This window comes from Dermacentor silvarum, chromosome 4 (assembly GCF_013339745.2).
Source record: "Dermacentor silvarum isolate Dsil-2018 chromosome 4, BIME_Dsil_1.4, whole genome shotgun sequence".
NCBI lineage: Eukaryota > Metazoa > Arthropoda > Arachnida > Ixodida > Ixodidae > Dermacentor > Dermacentor silvarum.
In genome coordinates, this window is record NC_051157.2 from 138,826,833 (window position 1) to 138,845,935 (window position 19,103).

Here is a 19,103-nt window from a genome sequence, read left to right on the forward strand (position 1 = left end):
AAAAAGCCCAAAAGTGATTTATACTACACAATTTAAGGTACAGTTACTTTAGTTATCTTAGTAGTTTACTTTAGTCCAGTTTCCTTAGCAGCAGTTATTGTAGTAGGGCTGACATACTGAGTCCGTATTTCTGCATTATATTATGAGTTATAGCTTGGATCACAATTCTAATCGGTTGGGCTAGCTCAATGCCAAAGCTTGTACAGATGGTGTCTTAAAACTGATAAATTACGTTTGGAAACTATTTATAAAGTTGATTATTAGACAATAAAATGAAAGGTTAAAGTTATTATTATTTTTTTTCGCACCAAAACCTGAGCACCGGTTCATTAGTGTGACGCCATGGAACATGTTTTTGTATTAGGACTAGGTTGACTCGGTAACAGTTCTCGAAACGTGCTACGTTCAATCTTTGGCTCTTAAAAGACACAATGTAGTCCATTTTTACCGATAAACAATTAACTAGGCTCTAGCTGAGGCCGTCAAAATCCATGACGTCACGGAAAAATGGTGCGGAAAACTGACGCGGGCATCGCCACCAGCGTTTCCTTCTTGAGCCTTTTGTAAGACCGGTGTTTATTATTATTATTATTATTATTATTATTATTATTATTATTATTATTATTATTATTATTATTACTGTCGATAGGTAATTGACAAACACCCGCGAATTGTTCTCTTTAGCGTCTCTAAGTTAATCTTGAATGTCTAATGTTATGTGAAAGCGTAAGGGTGCTCATCGCATGAGAAACTGAATCGACATTAACAGCGGACGTAAATGGCACGCGCACGTCGCGTGGCTACAGTTCGGGAAACCCTTCGAAGCAGACAGAACCGGCAAGCTAGCTTTACCACACGGCACGGGCCGCGCAAGCTTTCTTATTATTATTTTTTTTTTTTTCATCGCACTCCAGAGTGCGCTTTGTGTGCGGCTCTGTCGCCTTCTTCAAGTTACTCGCGGCAAGGGAAATGCAAACAGAACATATTGAGCTCGGGTCGCAATCCCTGCATCATCGGGGCGATAGCCGTACCGGACAAGCCGAGCAGTTTGTGATATCACTAACCAAATTGATAAGCATTTTCTTTTTTTTTTTTTTTTTTCTCTCCGAATGACTATTTGTCAGTGGCCCGTCGCCTTCACTAATATTTCCTCCAGCGAACGGCCGAGCACTAGCTCATACAGATAGCTATATTGCTTATACGAAACGCTCTGTGAACACGGCACACAAGCTATGTTTCATAAGCACGCCCAAGCTGTTCGGCGGCTAGATACCAAGGCTACTGCAACATTAAGCCCGGGACAGTGGACCTCCTCTCGTGAACATATTCCCCTTCGCATCGAATGCACTCTGTTCATGCTGTGGAGTTGTAACATTGAGTGATGCATTTCTGACGTATTTTTCGGCGTATCGCCGCAATGCCGGTCGAAATGTACGCCCTGAGATTAACAAAATCTAATCCTAAGGTCTCTTGGCATGCATCTCGACCATTATAAACCGCGCAGCTTAGTGCCCCTCTAAGCTGCGAACGCGGCGCCGAAAAATACGTCCGAAATGTCACAGTCTCCGAGATCGGGTGATGCGCGGTTCCAGGCGCGCGACGCCCGATTTCGGAGGCCAGGCAAAATACGCGTTCCTTGCGGTTGCCGATGGCCACGACGCGCACTTTTCCACTCACCGTTCATGTGGAAGTTCTCCGAATCCGTGGGCACCAGGGAGAACTGTTCGGTGCACCACTCGAGCCACATGGACACGTTGTGCTTGCTCCACTGGCGCGGGTCGTTGCCTGGAATGGAGTCGCACAGGAGAGAGTTCATGGCAAAGTTTGCGGCCGCCGACGCCGCTGCAGCCGCCGCCGCCGCCTCCACGCTCCTCATCGCAGCCACGGGCTCGGCCAGCGAGCCGTAGTAACAGTAGCGCAGGCCACGGCCACCGCCGAACACCGCGCAGTGTGCGGGGCACATTCAATTCACGCGGTTGAGAGAGCGCGACCAATGTGCACCGCCGGTGGGCAGCCGTATGTATACCCGTCGACACAGGCGACGCAGCGCGCGGTAATGCGAAAGCAGGAAGACTAGCGCACGACAGACACGGTGTCGCGTGTATCAAGGTGTGCAGTGCAACGAAGTTAATTGAGCACAGAAGCAGTTTCTTTTTTTTCTCTGATGTGTAAGGCAGGGAAAATAGATACGTCGTTAGTAGAGTTGACTAGAGGATGGGCACGTTGAATTCCTATGTATTGGATCGGCGCACATGATCAGAAGAGCGTGGAGAAACAACGGGACTCGGAACAAGCACGGCCTGTCCTCAGTGCGTTAGGATCACGAATTATCCTCGACATCCGATGATTGGCCGGCGGCACCGAACGACGAAGTTGGCAGCGGAGTGCAAGAATATGGGTTGAGTCAGCTCGACGTGAGAAAATTATCCACAGGTAGAGCAAATTGGACAGCCACGCATGTAGATCATAGCGTCGGCGTCCTCGCCACGGACACGTCTTCGGTCATCACGGAGAGGCTCGCCAGAGCCAGGCGCCGAGACGACGAATCTGCGGCGGCTACACAAAATACAACACCGGCCGGCTTCGCTTCGCAGTTTCTTCTACGCGTTCGATGGCGAAGCGACGGGTTGGTGCGGACGCAGACTCGCGATGATCAGTGGTCAGCGTCGCACTTGGTATCACGCAAAAACGGTGGTCTCGGGACGAGACGAAGGATTCCCGCGTTCTTTCTTGGTTGGAAGTCCGACTTCGACGACACCCACGACTTCGCAGCACCTCCGACGACAAGAAGAAACAACCGCGCCGACGCCTTCGCGAAAAAAGACTTCCACCAGCTGCTGCGTTTGAGAGAGTGAGACGCTCGCCAGAGAGAAAAAAGGCGCGACCGTGGTAGCGGAGGCAGCTATTTCCTCGGGGAAACTACCGCGCGCTAAACTGCACTACAGCCATCGGAGGAGAGAGAGAGATCACAGCGAAGAGCGGTAGATGTGGTGGAGGGCGACGATGGCGAGTGGCATTTCCTCCCCCCTACCACTCGCTCGTTGTTTTCTCTTTAGTCATCGCCCCCTCTCGTACCCCCCCCCCCCCCCCCATCTCTTTCAACTCTTTCCTCTAGAAAACCAGGCGGCCCTCCCCCCTCCGTAGATGGAGGAAGAGGGAGGAGGAGGCTTGTGTGTTAGCCCGGTCACACAACACGCAATGAGGGTGAAAGCGGTCGCCTTGGAACGCGACGTCCGTCGGCGGCGGCGACGACCAAGACCACGGTCATCCAGAAAGCAGGCAGGCGAGCGCAAAGGGAAAAGAAACAAAGAAGAAGAAAATAACTGCGGCAATCTTTCTTCGCCGTTCGTTTCTTTCCTCAAGTTTTCTTCGTTAGCTGTATTTTTTCTTTTCCTTCTTTTTTTATCCTCTCGCACTTTCGCTCTATAGTCACCCGTTCCTTCCACCCGCACGAGGAAAGAAAAACATCCGACTAAAGAGTTAGTGGCAGCCGCAGGGCGCGCGCGCGCGAATAATGATAACGCTCGGACCGAGTAGGATAAAAGAAAAGAGAAATCAAAACGCGAAAGAAAATCGCCAGAGCGGACATGGAAAACAGAAAGTGTTGGGTAAGAGAGAAAGAGAGGTGGGATGCACAAAAACGAAAGCATAGACGCACAGATTCAAAAAGAGAACAAGAGAAGAGGAACATCGTCGCCAGTGAGCAGGAGGACGCACGCAACGAGATGGGCAATCGAAAAAAAAAAGGAGTCAGGAAAGAAGAAGAAGAAAAAAAAAGCAATACAAAAGAGCGCTGAAGGAGAATTGAAGGTGAGGGGCGTCCACTTCCTCTAAGCAGGAGGAAGTGGCGCGCTTCCAGCGACACACACGCGGCCATACATTTCTCTCCGGCTTTTTTTTTCTTACTCTCATCCTCCACGCATTCTTCTTTCGTTTTCAACATCGCATCGCCCCGTCGCCCCGCAAAATACATTCTTGTTGCTTTTCATTTCGGGTGACTAGTTTCGCTTCGGACGCCCGTGCACGTTCGGCCGGCCATATCCACTGGACGCCGGCGAGTCTCAAGGCCGCCGCGGTGCGCGCTAAAGGAAAGAGGCACATAGTAGCGGATGGCGAGTCTGATGAGAAATATAGATAGAAATAACGAGAGAGAGAGGAGAGGCAGGAGCGAAATAGTAGAGATGAATAGGAAAGAAAAGAAATAAAAGGTGCGGAGGGAAAAGGAAGCCAGCAGAGCCAACAACCACCGGACATGGCAGGCCGGCTACGCATCAGCGCACCAGCTCTCTTCGCTCTGCGCGAAAGCCCAGCTGAGATGCTGCGCAAAGCGAGCGAGCGAGCGTGGAACAGTGACGAGCGACATGTGTCTGCCTCGCAAACAGTTCCGAAGATTGGTCGACCGGCGGGCCGGTTTGTGAAGATGCATTGTCTCTATGGGAAACGCCACGCAGTGCTAAGGACAGGGATTTATGGTGTAGACGCGTCCTCCAGCGCCTATTCCGCCTTCTCCCATTGTCATTTTAAGGCGAAAGCGTCGGATCTCTATGTTTCAATGTCGCGTAGCGAGGTACAGAAAGTCACGTGACCCAAGGAAGGCCGGAAGCGAACCAAAGCTTATCCAACCGTGTATAAGAGATGATTAATGATTAGCAAAGTTAATGATAAGTCATCGGATTAAGGAGGATAGGGTGCGTTAAGGTGGATTAAGGTCGATTAAGGTGGATTATTTTCCCCTCCTGCGCATTGCTTGGCACACGCCGTGTGCGTTGTTTCACGCCAGAGCGCGCGGCGTGCGAGGCGCTGTTCATGATAAAAAATAAAAATAAACAAAACATAAATCGAAATCGAGCTTCATCGCGCAGTCTGTCTTCTGACGAACGAGACTGACGCGTTCGCAGTACATTTTTAGCTCTACACATGCGGTTTCGTCTCTCGAGTAGTCGAGGTCACAAGCAATGCCTGCTTGATACGATGTCCCGCTTAAAGCGACAGACCGGTCGCAAACGGGGCACGAAGCTTTCGTGCGGGAGTTGTGCTGCGGACTGCTCACGCGATACCTACAGCGAACACAGCAAGAACACTTCTTGCTTCTAGTCTGAGATCTGGAGAACAAAAGCGCGACAACCCTGGTACAGTGTCAGGACCTGCGTTTTTACACGCTAGCTGATCGTCTAAAATCAAACCGTCGTTTAAGTTCCTCGCAACTGGTGGTATCCTACGATTGAATAAACTAAAACGGCATAGTTATAGCAGAGTCACTTTTTTTCCCCTATGTTTTTCCGTTTCATTATAACTGGCTCTCGCACCCAGAGCTTAAAGTTCGTTTAACTGACGGCAATTAAAAGCTAGAAACTGTTTTCGCTGTGTCAATCCTTTCGCGTTAAACCGTCATCGTCAAGTCACCTCATCATACTCAGCTTCCAGGAAAGACAAAACTTTGCCCACCAAAGCCACTGCCGTTGAGTTGCGAACTCCTGCTAAAGCTGCAATGTGCAGGCGTGAGCCGGACACGCCAACCACTAAGCTTACCGCGCAAATTCGCGCATGGTGGAATAAGGTAGAGATTTAATTTAAGGTTATAACTGAAAGAAGTCAGTATGCTTTCGCATTCAAATCTCGTAAAGATACGTAAGTGACTCAGTTTTTTTTTTTTTTTTTCTTGCGTGTTCCTATTTCAGACGAGCCGTGTAATCCAAAAGACAAAATGCACTGCTTTACCATCTATTTAAAGCGAAGCTTTCTTAGCGAACACCCCCGGACTTTCCTGACCGTAGCTGCTGGGTGTTGCCCGAATAGCTCATACTTTAAAAATTAACTTGAATTACGTACCCAGTGCTTTAACCATTACGCAACAATCGTACGTATACTAATATTGTACCCACGACAACCAGCTGTTCGGGATGATCGCCGCTTGTGTCACATTGCGCAGCACGGCCGGGTGCGCAAGAGCGCATGCGCGCGCAAACGAGCACATGCGAAAGGGCGCGCCATTCGAACAGCAGGTAACTAACGTGAATGGTGCGGCTCGCGCGATGACCTTGCACTGGCGTTGCAACAACAGAAGCTAAACGCAGACTTGAGCGCTCGTGGATTTATATATATATATATATATATATATATATATATATATATATATATATATATATATATTCGCTGTATGTAGATTCCAACAAGGTGCGTTGGATGTGTCGCAAATTTTCTTTTTTATGTCTCGCGTCTTGATTAGATTTATCGGTCTGATTATGCAACAGCTCACCCAACGTAGCGAAGCTGTCTTCGACTGAGAACAACGTCAAATCGCTCAATAGCCGGACTTCTAAGCGGGGTTGCTAACAAGCAGCAGTGTATCGCGTTAAACTGAAAGTTAGCGCAGGCAAACCGCAAAACGAAAAGACAAGGAAATAATTTGGAAGATGAAAAGTTGTAGCAGTTTCACCCGAAAGGAAAAGTTGCAGATTGAGAGTTATGGTGAAGGTCGTGCACATGCTACGGGCGGGAATGACGCCACATAGTTTTCTATCGCCTAGTTTAGCAGCGGAGTCAGTGCGTAATATGAGGTGCGAATGCCGCCGTTTAATTTATTAACAACTGTAGACTGAAATCCATGTGTGTGTGCTTTTTTTTTTCGTTTTTTGCCTGTCGCGAGATAATGATGCTTTCCGTGTGCCCAGAAAATTGTACCCACACCTTGATACTGCATTAGTGGCTTACTTCTATACCAATACTGTATAAAGGAATATTGCCTATTTCTGCTACACGAACGCATGCACGTTCTAGCATCGTAGAGAGAGAGAGAGAGAGTAATACTTTATTGTAGCATCGTAGAGGTTGCGTAAAATATTTTCTTTTCATCTAAATTGCAACACCGTCACTTTCTGTCACGCAAACGAGGTCTTAAAGCCTCTGATCTGAAGTGGATCGATCCACTTCTCTTCGAACAATCGCCTATACCACAAATACTTAGGAATTAAATAAAATTAAAATTGATATATATATATATATATATATATATAAATCAATTTTATTTAATTCCTAACTATTTATGGTATAGGTACCCTACGTTTCTGCGTCGACTACCGGAAGCTCAACACCGTAACGAAAAAGGACGTATACCCACTGCCACGCATCGACGACTCGTTAGATAGACTGCGGAGCCCCCAGTATTTTTCGTCACTCGATTTAAAAAGCGGGTACTGCCAGATCGAGGTAGACGAACAAGACCGCGAAAAAACAGCCTTTTTTGTGATTCCCGACGGCCTCTAGGAATTTCGAGTACTCCCTTTCGGCTTGTGCTCAGCCCCAGCAACGTTCCAGCGAATGATGGATACTGTCCTCGCTGGACTGAATTGGCATACTTGTCTTGCGTATCTTGATGACGCAGTTGTCTTCTCTGCAACATTCAAGCAACATCTTTATCGCCTGCGGAACGTGCTAGAAGCAATCCGATCGGCTGATCTCACGCTGAAACCAGATAAGTGTCACTTTGGTTATCAAGAGCTCAAGTTTCTCGAACGCGTTGTACGCGCCAGAGGAGTCCGACTCGATCCCGACAAGCTTGCGGCTGTAGCAGCATTTCCTCCTCCTGTAGACAAGAAGGCTGTGCGGCGCTTCTTCCTGGGCTTGTGTGCGTATTATCGCCGTTTCATTGAAAACTTCTCAAAGATAGCGGAACCCCTGACTCACCTTACAAGGGATGACACGCCATTTGCCTGGACGAATGAGAAACAGGCGGCCTTCGCTGACCTACTACGACAACGCATGCAGTCAGCACCCGTCCTGGCACATTTCGACGACGAGGCTGGCACGTAGGTGCATACTGACGCCAATAACATCGGCCTTGGCGCAGTACTCGTCCAACGTCAAGACTGCGTTGCAAGAGTAATAGCTTATGCTAGCCGCTCGCTGTCCCGGGCCGAGGTGAACTACTCTATATACCACAGAAAAAGAGTGCCTCGCGGTCGTGTGGGCGATCACGAAGTTTCGCCCTTATCTCTACGGCCGTCCCTTCAAAGTGGTGACAGACCACCATGTTCTTATGTTGGTTGGCGAACATACGCGATCCTTCGGGACGACTTGCCCGGTGGAGCTTGCGGCTACAGGAATTTGACGTCACCATCGTTTATAAGTCTGGCCGCAAGCACGAAGACGCCGACACACTGTCGCGTGCACCCGCCGAATCTGTCAGTCAAGAGTCAGAGGACGATGACGGCTCCCTGGGCGCCATTACTACATCAGACTTGATCAGACGGCAGCATGACGACGCTGCAATTCAACCTATATATAGCAACGACCACTTAGAGGGCCGCCCAGCAACTATACCACGTCATCTACATCGCGTATTGTCGTCCTTCTGTCTACGAGACAACGTGCTGTACAAGAACGCCCTTTTGAATCACCGAGCCTACCTCCTGGTGGTTCCAAAAGACTTGCGGGACGATATTCCCTTTCGCTTGCTATGACACCCACATCTGGCCACTTAGGCTCCCTGCGAACGCTTGCCAGAGTGCGCGATATGTATTACTGGCCCGGGCTTTCGGCAAGCGTCAAGCAGTATGGCAAAGGCTGCCGTGAATGTCAGCGGCGAAAGTCACCGACCATGAAGCCAGTCGGGTTTTTGCAACCCATCGAATCACCTCATAAGCCATTCGATCAAGTCGGCTTGAACATTCTGGGGCCTTTTCCTCTGTCAACCGACGGCAACAAGTGGGTGATTGTCGCCACTCACTATTTAACCCGCTATGCCGAGACAGAGGCGCTCCCACGAGCCACGGCTTCTGAGGTAGCGCAGTTCTTTATGTGTCACATTGTATTGCGTCATGGTGCCCCATCCACTGTAATCACAGACTGAGGGACAGCGTTTACAGCACAGCTCATGGACGAAATTTTTCAGTTGAGCAACACCATACATCGGAAGACGACTGCTTACCATCCGCAGTCCAATGGACTCACGGAGCGATTGAACAGGACCGTCCCAGACATGATTACTATGGACATCGACGTGCAGCACAAAACATGGGATCGCATCTTGCCTTGCGTGACCTTCGCGTATAATACCGCTGTACAAGAAACAACGGGCTTCACACCATTTCGCCTTGTCTACGGCCGCAAAGTACAGACGATGCTGGACGCTATGCTTCCGTGCCATGACGCCGAGCACCTAACTACTGACACCGAAGAATTTGCTCAGCGCGCTGAGAAAGCTCGTCAGCTGGCGCGGTTACGCATCGGTCAGCAGCAACACGCAGATGCTCGGCGTTATAACATCCGCCACAGGCAAGTGTGCTACAGTCCCGGAGACAAAGTGTGGGTGTGGACCCCTGTTCGCCGCCGTGGCCTTAGTGAAAAGTTGCTAAGCCGGTATTTCGGGCCATACAAAGTGCTGTGCCGCATTAGTGGCGTGAACTACGAGGTCATTCCGGACAGTGCGGCACAAACACGGCGTCGACAGCTACCTCGCCCTGACAGAATTCACGTCGTCCGCATGAAACCCTACGTTGCGCGCTCGTGATTTTTTTTTTTTTTTTCATTATTCATTTTGCTATTTACGCTCCTATTTGTGGCTAATGCGGTTACCTCTCTGCTCCTTGACTGTGTAGCGGTGACTGTGTAGCGGTGATGGTGTAGCGGTGACTGTGTAGCGGTGACTGTTCGATGCGCGAGCGTCTGCCTTGACCATGCGGGAAAATGCCACCGGCAGTAGTGGGCACAGTGCAGAGAGGCAGGTAAAGACAATGAGAAAGAGGTGCGCGTGCTACACTCCGGCGCCGCTCGATAGCCAGGTCATACCGCCGTGTTTTTCAGGAGCCAGCTGCCCTCAATAGACGTCGCCAGTTCCCTTTCAACCACGCGTCGTGGGTTCATGGGTGCTCACGATACCCCACAGGGTATCTATATAACCGCGCTTCGTTGTGCCCCCTCCCCCCCCTCCCTCCCTCCTTAACTTCAGCCTCTCAGTTTGTGCAGATATCAAGATGACCAACGCGCACACATACACATACGAGGCGCGTTCGGGTATTCACAGCCCCCGAGTAGTCGTGTAGCGCGTATACCAAGCAGAATGAATACAACTGTACGGAGGAAAAGGCAGGGTAGAAGAAGGTGGCGGCGGGGGCACTGTGGTTGGCCCGCGCCATTTACTCGTTCGTTCGCTTCTCGCTGATCGCGCTGTTTTTGTTCCCAGCGAGCTACGTAAACGTCCGAACGGGCGTCGGCGGCGGCGGGAAGAGTTGGCCAGCTCCCCACCAACACCACCAAGGAGTTTCATTGCTATAATACTCCGGCGGTAGTCATTTTGTGCCGGAGCATATATTCCAGCCAAGCGCGGTTGCGGCGAGCGGAAAGAAATTACCCCCGGCGATCGGGCGACGCAGAAAGAGAGGAAAAAGAAAGAAAGAAACGAGATAAAAGGCAGTAGTAATGCATGGGCAAAGCCTGGGGAGTAAACACAACAGCAGCGAGATAGAGACGAAGAAAAAGGGGAGAGAGAAATCAAAGCGAGAGAACGCCGAGAAGGCAAGGGAGAGAGAGGTAACGAGTGGGAGGTGTCGATTCCCACGAAAAGGGAGTCGATCGCCGTTCCACGAACGAAATTGTGCCTCCCCCCCCCCCCCCCCCACACACACACACACACACACTTTTTTCTCCATCGCTGGCCACCTCTCCTCCGTCGTCCTGCCCCGTGACGTCAGAGAACGTTTTGCGCGCGCGCGCTGCAGCGCAATAACACGATGCTAATTGAGGCCAGCGACGCGATTCGCTATGCGCGTTTTACTCTGCTTTTCTTTCTTTTTTTTTTCTGGTTATTTATTTCTTTTCTGCTCCCTCAAACGAAAGAAGCGTCAGTGGCTGTTTTATTTGCGCAAGCTCTGCTATCGCGAGCTTCTTCGGCGCTCGGCGGCGGCGGAATTTAAATGGAAGCTCGACTGAAAGTGTAAACTATAAACGCAACTACTGATGCCGCTGCTGGGACTATACGCGGGAGTGGGGAATTTGCGAGAGGCACGAAGGCAGGAAGGGGCAGAGATGGGCCATACGCGAGTCGAGTCAAACCAAGGAGGTTTAAAAGAAATTGCGATATATATATTTTTTAACCTCCTCGAGTGAAAATGACGCCTAGCTGCGCTATCATCGGACGCACTTTACGGGCGACTGTTTCATTGGCGATGATGGACAAAATATATATATATATATATATATATATATATATATATATATATATATCCAACTTGACAGTGCCATGCTTTCCTGTTCTATCAGCGGTAGAAGAGAAAAAAAAATAAAGATGGAAACTTGGCTGAGGCGCACCGCAGCCTGCGTATACCATCGCATCGAAGGCGATACATTTAGAAGAAATAATCGCGTCGTTTATAGATTTCTGTGAAGGCCTGCACATTACCACGCATACATTTGGCTTACAACGCTTCTCGTATTTGTTTCTTATTGAAGACCAGCCACGGCGATAAGCCTTACGCGTGTGAGTGCGTACGTGTAGTGCGAGCCAATGTCCTTTTTTTTTTTTTTTATAGCACGTGACGAGATCGTTCGCCGGCGCCTGCCGTAAGGGTCGTTAAGAATGCGTCGGCGATTTGTTCCCCCGCGAAGATAACATGAACAACATGCAACAGCAAATCACCGCGTACGATTTTTTTCCCTCTCGTTACTCTTCATATCCCCGCTTATTAATCGCCACTTATTATCCGCTTTAGCACGTACGCAGAGAGAGCGAACGAACGAAGTCTATGCATTTCTAAGGGGATGTCAAGTGTACTAATCGCGTATTCAAGGCGCTAAACAAAATGGGAAGGCGTTCGCAATTGTTAGAAATGTTTCCCAGCTCCAGTAGAAACAGTACATATGATCACTATATAAGAACATTTTCATAACTTTCCGATTTTCGATTTCCGATCGTTCAAGTAAAGACGAAGTGCTATAGCTATAGATTCGAGGGGCTTATCTCTGGCGCCTTGTTTCATCACGAGAGCCGCGTCTATACATTTTTCCACGTCATAGTATATACAACAACGAAACTGCTTAGCGATTGAGACGCCGATACTCGGACGGCATGGCGGCCGGCGCTTTTTCGCGCTCCCGGTGAGCGCTGGGCGGTCGCTTAATTAGGGGCAGAGTGCAGCCATAATGCGTCACAAAGACTCTCGCTTTCATTTGATACAAAAAAAAAAAGCATCAGCTCGCGGTGTCTCCACCGGCGACATTGCTGTGTCGCGCGCACTGTACAGCACAGCACACTGTACGTGCTGGTTGCAAAGATGACTATACGGCGCTTTAGTTGGGCGAACTGCCTCACAGGAAAGCTATATATAGCTTTACAATCCTTATTATACAGGGGTACTAAGGGTCTATTACAGTTGTGCCTCGTTAACACAGACGACTCGAATTGTGGACAATTTGCACGGGCGCTAATCTCTTTCTTCATCGCACGTGCGCGACGATGGACAAGGAAGGAGCGCACTAGGGCCCAGGCGCGTAGCCAGGGGGGGGGGCTGATGGGGCTTCAGCCCCCCCCCCCGAAATTTTTTCGTGCTGGCATGCACCGCCGACCAAAACTACCACCGACGCCGGCAATCATTGTGGATTTTGTCTACAATGTCCTTTTCACGCTCGGAAAGACATTTCGGCACGAACATTGCGAACTCTGGCTGGATTTCGTGACAACGCCCTTGCACCTCGAGTCACGTAACGCAAGGAGCCCCATCCGAGCCCAAACTTTCAACGGCTTTTCGATAGCGAGCGGGCGCGTTGCGGCATCTCGCAGCGGCCGCGGAATATACGGAGCGCATGGATTTCAATTACGAAACTTTATGGGTATAAAGTTCTCATAAACTTTTGACGCGAAAGGTGCGCTGAAATTTCCAAAGGCATGCTTTAAAAGATTTTCAATTCTAGAACTTTATGAGGTTAATGTTCTTATAAACTTGGGCCAACATGCGCGCACTGGAACGCTCGTGTCCAAGCCGTTCCATAAATGGAAGCGCGCGCTCGCAATATCCCACATACACGAAAATACTAAATATCACCGTGACTGTCAGCTAGCAGCTGATAATTTTCTCCAAACATTTTCAGGAAGCGTTCCCAATGTGATTGATCAGCTGGACCAGGGCAGGCAAAGTAAAATATGAGAAAACAGAAGAAAGTGAACGACCTATTATTCAGGATTTTTTTTTTTTTTTTTTGCGGGCGACAAGGTCTGGCTCTCCGTGGCCCCAGGGACAGGGGCCCTATGGATTTAAGCAATGCCCCTGCTGAAAATACAGGCATTTTTAGAGTGCTTCTTCGCATGCGAGCTGATTGTGGAGACACATATCTGAAGAACCATTTGGAAAGTTGCCCCAGTATTGCCTCGTATTTAAGCCCAGACGCACAAAACCAAATTATAGAAATTTGTGGCGAAATTATCAAAGAAAGCCTAGTTGCATAAGCAGGCTGCTTCTCCATACTTCCTGGCGAAACGACGTATATTGCTGGAATCGGACAGTCTACTGTTTGTGCAAGGTACCTAAACAAGGATGCCAACGGCATCGACGGAGTGTTTTAGTTTTTATCTCCGGAATAGATGCCCTCTCTCTTTGCGACTGCGGGTTCTATTTAAATGTGTACAAACTGTTCCAGATTATAGTCACCCTTCCAGTGACCACTGCCAGCGCAGAGGGAATATTTTCTAACAAGAGTTTACTAAAAAACTACTTGCGCTCTACAATGTCTGTGGAACGCATGGTTAGGCTGGCGCTTCTATACACCCACAGAGACGTCGGCATCAACGTGACCGCTTCGATCAACTTTCCCGCCGAGAGAAGTTTGTCCTTTAGATAGCGAAGCAGCAAAAATCAACGCAAGTAAAAAGCACTGTTTCTTCAGGTCTATAAGTTCTTAATTATGAAAACGTATGACCGCTCATTTGCTTTTAAAACCGCAGAAATTTTCGCCGTTTATTCTAGCAGTTAGCATCATGATCACAATTATCACGCGAATACAAAAATTACGAGGGTACCAATAACCAATTTTGACCGACCTTGCTCATTCAAAGCCCGGCCCACGCGGCGTTCACCAAAAACACTCGGATATTGGGTAGGTAAATTTAACGCATCATCTGTGGCCTTCGTTTGTCCTTTTCTTTCCTTTTCAGCTACCTGCTTTTATTTCTTTTTTGAAACGAAGGAATACCCTCCTTTAATTTTGGGTGCAGAATAATTGTCGCGTTGTGCAGGGAGTTAAATTACACATTTTCGTACTCATTTATGCATTATTCCTCTATTATTCTACCCACATGACACTGTCGCGACCGCTGCATGGCCCAAGTACATATCACGATTTCTGCGATCATAGTTATGTTCTTGCCAGGATCATCTGTCTTTCTGTGCTCAAAGTTTACTATCTGTGACTGAGCAACATGTTTATTTGTCGTATTTGACGCATTATGTACACTGACGTTTGCTTAAATACGTAGATTTATTGGAGACTCATACGTATTTTTAAATATCTTACTGTGAGGTTTTGTGTATACAAGCAGTGAACTTTGTTTCCAGCGACTCTTTTTTTGCCCTTCAGCGAGTTGTATCTTCGCATTTGTATATTCCATTCTATCTTCGCATTTCTAATATATACTTTGCAGAACTCCCACTTTTTATTTGTACTCACTGCTGCGAGTATTATCTCGGTGTAATTACAATACACGACGAATCACAGCTGCTCCTGCGCAATCGATTGCAACGAGGGATAGCGTCATTGAGGTTTATTCCTGGCCGTTGCATATATAGAAAAATGTAAACAAGGTTCTTGAATGACAAAGATTCATCAAAATATTTGTCCTCAACTAGTTCATTTCATGGCCTTTACGTTTTTCATATAAGCTGCATGCACTGATTTGCTGGTTTCGAACTGATATTGAACCTTTTCGCGGCGATCCCGTGGGCGCTGCCATATTTGGTCACGTGGTGACGCGTCCATTCCTTGCCTCAAATGCCTCCGTTGCCTCCTGGTTTACAATGGAAGTGTATGACGCCGGCGCGGCTTAGAAAACCTCTGTTTTCGGAGATATCGTAGACGGTGACTAGGTGGACGACACGAAGCTTTGATCACAGCTTCAGAGAACATGCAAAAGCGCTTTCGGAGCTGATTGAGCTATGTCCAAACGGCGCAGGCAGTTTATATGGTGCTTCTTCTAAAAGCGGGGCTAAATATGCATTCCAAGATTTGCGATTGTGAATTCAGTCAGGATTAGTGTGTTTTGCTCTTTGTTCTTTATTCGGCAAATATTTTGAAGCAGTGGCTTGTCAGTTTCTGACTCAGTGAAGTTCCTCGGTGCGGCCACTATCTCATTATTTTCTGCCTAATCGCTCGCGGGTGTGCTCAGTTCCGAATCCGATAGATTTGTTCTTGCTGCGCACAAGGCTTGAAACGTAGCTGTTTTGTACATTGTAATACCTTGTAGCAAATATATATTACAGCTAGTAACTTGCTTACTCTTGTGCACCGTCACGAAACATTCAGCTTCGACCATTGGTGCGCCATAGGTGTAGTCCGTCATTTATTGTGTGTATACAGTGCGCACATATTCAAGTGTGCGTCCATTCACTTATTCTTGATACGTCGGCGATAGAGTGGGCGTAGGTTTTCCTGCCATTTGGACAGATGTGTATAGATAACGTGCGCGAAACTTACTATGACAGGAAGCGGCGCTACTCCCTTTATCATTGTTTAACGAGTGGTACTCACTGTTGCCGACGTTCTGGGGATGAAGCCCTTTCTTTGAAGGTTAGCGATACAAGGCTGGCGGATGAGCAAATTTCTGTATCCTCTAGGAAAGCCGTACATCACGAAGTGCCGGTAACACGTTCGGACAGTTGCAGCAGCGGTCCGCGAACTTCGCCACACAGATTAATTCTATTCCTTAACATGCCAGTCACTATTTTTGCAGCCAACTACTGCACACGTCTTCAATCCACATTATTCAATCTAGCATGATTGGAGCACAGTGTGTTAGCGAAAACTCAGTTGCATTTCCGACAGCTGATCGCACAGAAGCAAGGTAGAATTGCTAATGGTTTCGTATTCGTGCGCGGTCGCTGAGGAGAGGTATGGCGCGCCGCCGTGAGCGCCATCTCGTTTCTCTAAAACAAGCTGCTCCGCGAAAAAGGTCAATAGTTCTAAAGTTCATGTGATGCTTTCTCTACTTATTAATTAGACAAAAAAAAAAGCACGGAAGCATTGATATCAGTTATTTCTGCCACTATTTTTGGGGCATACGAATATATTCTGTTATGAAAACATAAATATTTTAATGGACAGTGCATAGCGTTCAATAATTCGTTTGCAGCATCTAATATACAATGAAATTGGCAATGCAGTTATTATTCACGCATTTGATCCCTCGACAAATTCTATAAGGAGGAGGCCGCGCTGCCACCTGAGCCCCCCCCGAACAAAATTTCTGGCTACGCCACTGCTAGGGCCCGTCCAGTATAGAAACGCTTGCGTTTTTTTTTTTTTTTTTTTTTGCTCCGGCAATATGGACAGCGCAAAGTATGGACTGCACATTCTCCGAATGACAGAAGCCTAAAGCGTCGCGCACACTTTATGGCGGTGACGCGGTTATAGGTTTGGCGGTCACGTGCTCTCTGGAAGCGTACGCGCGGTTTCCGAGACGAAGACCGGCGGCCCTTCAGCTGTTGCACTGGCACCTCAAGCGCAGAAATCAGTGTCGACAGCTTTCTCTCACGCGCCAGCTTTGTCAACGAGCGGTATATATATATACACAGTCTCTCGCCATAATCTCATGCCAGCCTCTCGCTATACTCTGTTGACTGAAAGCTAACCGTCGCTGCGTAAACGCGAGGACTGCCGCGACAACCCGCACGGCCGGAGAGACGCTTTAAACTGCTTTAGCGATTATCCGGCGACAATATAGAGTAATGCCCTCTAAGCTACTCATATCATGCCAAATTTGCATTGCAGAGCGCCCAGCGCAATATAAGCAGAAACAATCTTCAATATACCAGTATATCTTCAATATACCAATATTTCTTCCCAATGAATGTCCTCTGAATTTTCCATCAAGATTCCTTGTTATGGATGACTCCCTTTATCAACGAGTAACGATATTATTATTATTATTATTATTATTATTATTATTATTATTATTATTATTATTATTATTATTATTATTATTATTATTATTATCGTGTGCCTTTTGTCCAGATACTCCGATCCACTGCATAGTCCTTCGAGGCATTTCTCCCCTCTACGATTATCCGTCACACGATGGTATTGAAACAGCCGCCGGGGTGGCTCAGTCAGCTAAGGCGTTGTGCTGCTGAGCACGAGGTCGCAGGATCGAATCCCGGCCCCGGCGGCCGCATTTCGATGGAGGCGAAATGCAAAAACGCCCGTGTGCTTGCGTTGTAGTGCACGTTTAAGAACTCCAGGTGGTCAAAATTAATCCGGAGCCCTCCACTACGGCGTGCCTCATAATCAGAACTGGCTTTGGCACGTAAAACTTCAGAAAGAAGAAGAAGAACGATGGTATATGAAACATATATGAAATTAAAAGAGGGGGGGAAAAAAGCCGGCAAATCCCACGCCCTGTGGGAATCGATGTTATGCGAAGCAGTGTGCGGGGGGAGCCTACCAAGCTAACAAAATGACCATGAGAGCACCAAGACGTAGACGGCTGTTTCATGACCTACATGACACGCATGTTATGAGTTCCTCATGAGTCCCTTTAACTAGGCCTAAGAGACCCACGTCCGAACCCCTTTCAGTGTTTTTTGAGTGCTAATGTTGTTCCGCTGGGTCAGTCATTTTAGGCGGCTGTTTCATGACACGCATGTCATGACATGTCACGACCTATCATCTATGTTCGTCATGCACTGTTGTCATGCTATGCCAATTTTGGCACCTACCAAGTTAACGAAACGGCCATGAGAGCACCAAGACGTATAGCAGCTGTTTCATGACCTACATGGCACAGATGTCATGACCTATCATTTATGTTCGTCATACACTCTTTTCATAGTATGCCAATGTTGGCACACACCAAGTTAACGAAACGACCCTGAGAGCACCAAGACGTAGGCGGCGTGATATATAATATATACTGTCAAAGTGGCAAATGTTCGCCAAGAAATGCTTCGCATTTAAAATACAAGCGACCAGGCTGACTGTCGAGCCGCGCTAGGGGGTCAGTAACAGCTCCAGCAACGCATGCAGTTGAAATTGCGCACGGGCCATATAAGCGCCAAGGTTAATTATCCCCTCGGCCATTGCAGCGCGCAGAGCGCGGATTCCTTTCTTATGCTGGGCAGGCATCGAGCATACGTGCGCGCACGTTTCCATCTGCGCCGTTCGCGTTGTCACCGGGCTCGTATATCTCCAATCCCTTGCATGACCACCTCCCGTCACCGTGAAGAGAGAGAGAGGGGGAGAAAAAAAAAAAGGGGGGGGGGGGGGATACAGTGAGATAGATAAAGGAAAGATATACGGAATGCTCGGATCCACGTGCGCAAAATACATTGCGCACGAACGAGAAGGCGCGAACAAGACAAGATCCTATCCCGACAACCGCACGCATGCAGGCCCAATTCGCCGACGCACGCACATCACGGCGCCAACCGTTCTTTATTTGTTTGTTTTTCATAACCCTGCGAAAGTGTAAATTCCCACCGCGTATACCCGACGATTGCTCCATTACTGACCGGTGCCCGAGCAATGCGCACAGACGACATTCAAATGAGGAACTAAAAAAGAGAAACACTAAAAGTCGGTTTATACTAATAAAGTATTCCTTTCAAAAACTTTCTTTTCTTTAATTTCCTGGTACCTAGGTTGATTATGAGGTAAGAGGAGCTGCTGAGCTCGACGTCGCGGGTTCGATGACTGCGGCGGCGGCCGCATTCCGATGAGGGGGGGGGGGGGGGGGGGGGGTGATGCAAGAACGCTCGAGTGCCGTGCATTAGGAGCACGCTAAAGAACCCCAGGTGGTCAAAATTATTTCGGAGCCATCCACTACGGTGTACCTAATAATTAGATCCTGCTATTGCAGAAGTTAATCTTTAATTGCGTAAAATAAGCGCAGAAACCCCCACGCTGGT

The 19,103-nt window shown here is 48.2% G+C and overlaps 1 protein-coding gene across 4 annotated transcripts in view; it reads right to left on the reverse strand.

The window, feature by feature from the left end:
- LOC119450661 (ets DNA-binding protein pokkuri-like) overlaps positions 1 to 19,103 on the reverse strand; it is a 145,680-nt gene that overhangs the window by 24,673 nt on the left and 101,904 nt on the right. For all 4 annotated transcript variants that reach the window (XM_049666126.1, XM_049666124.1, XM_037714174.2 and 1 more), the window contains exon 3: positions 1,678 to 1,785. In XM_049666126.1, coding sequence (XP_049522083.1) covers positions 1,678 to 1,785 — 108 coding nt within the window. The remainder of the gene's footprint in view (positions 1 to 1,677; positions 1,786 to 19,103) is intronic.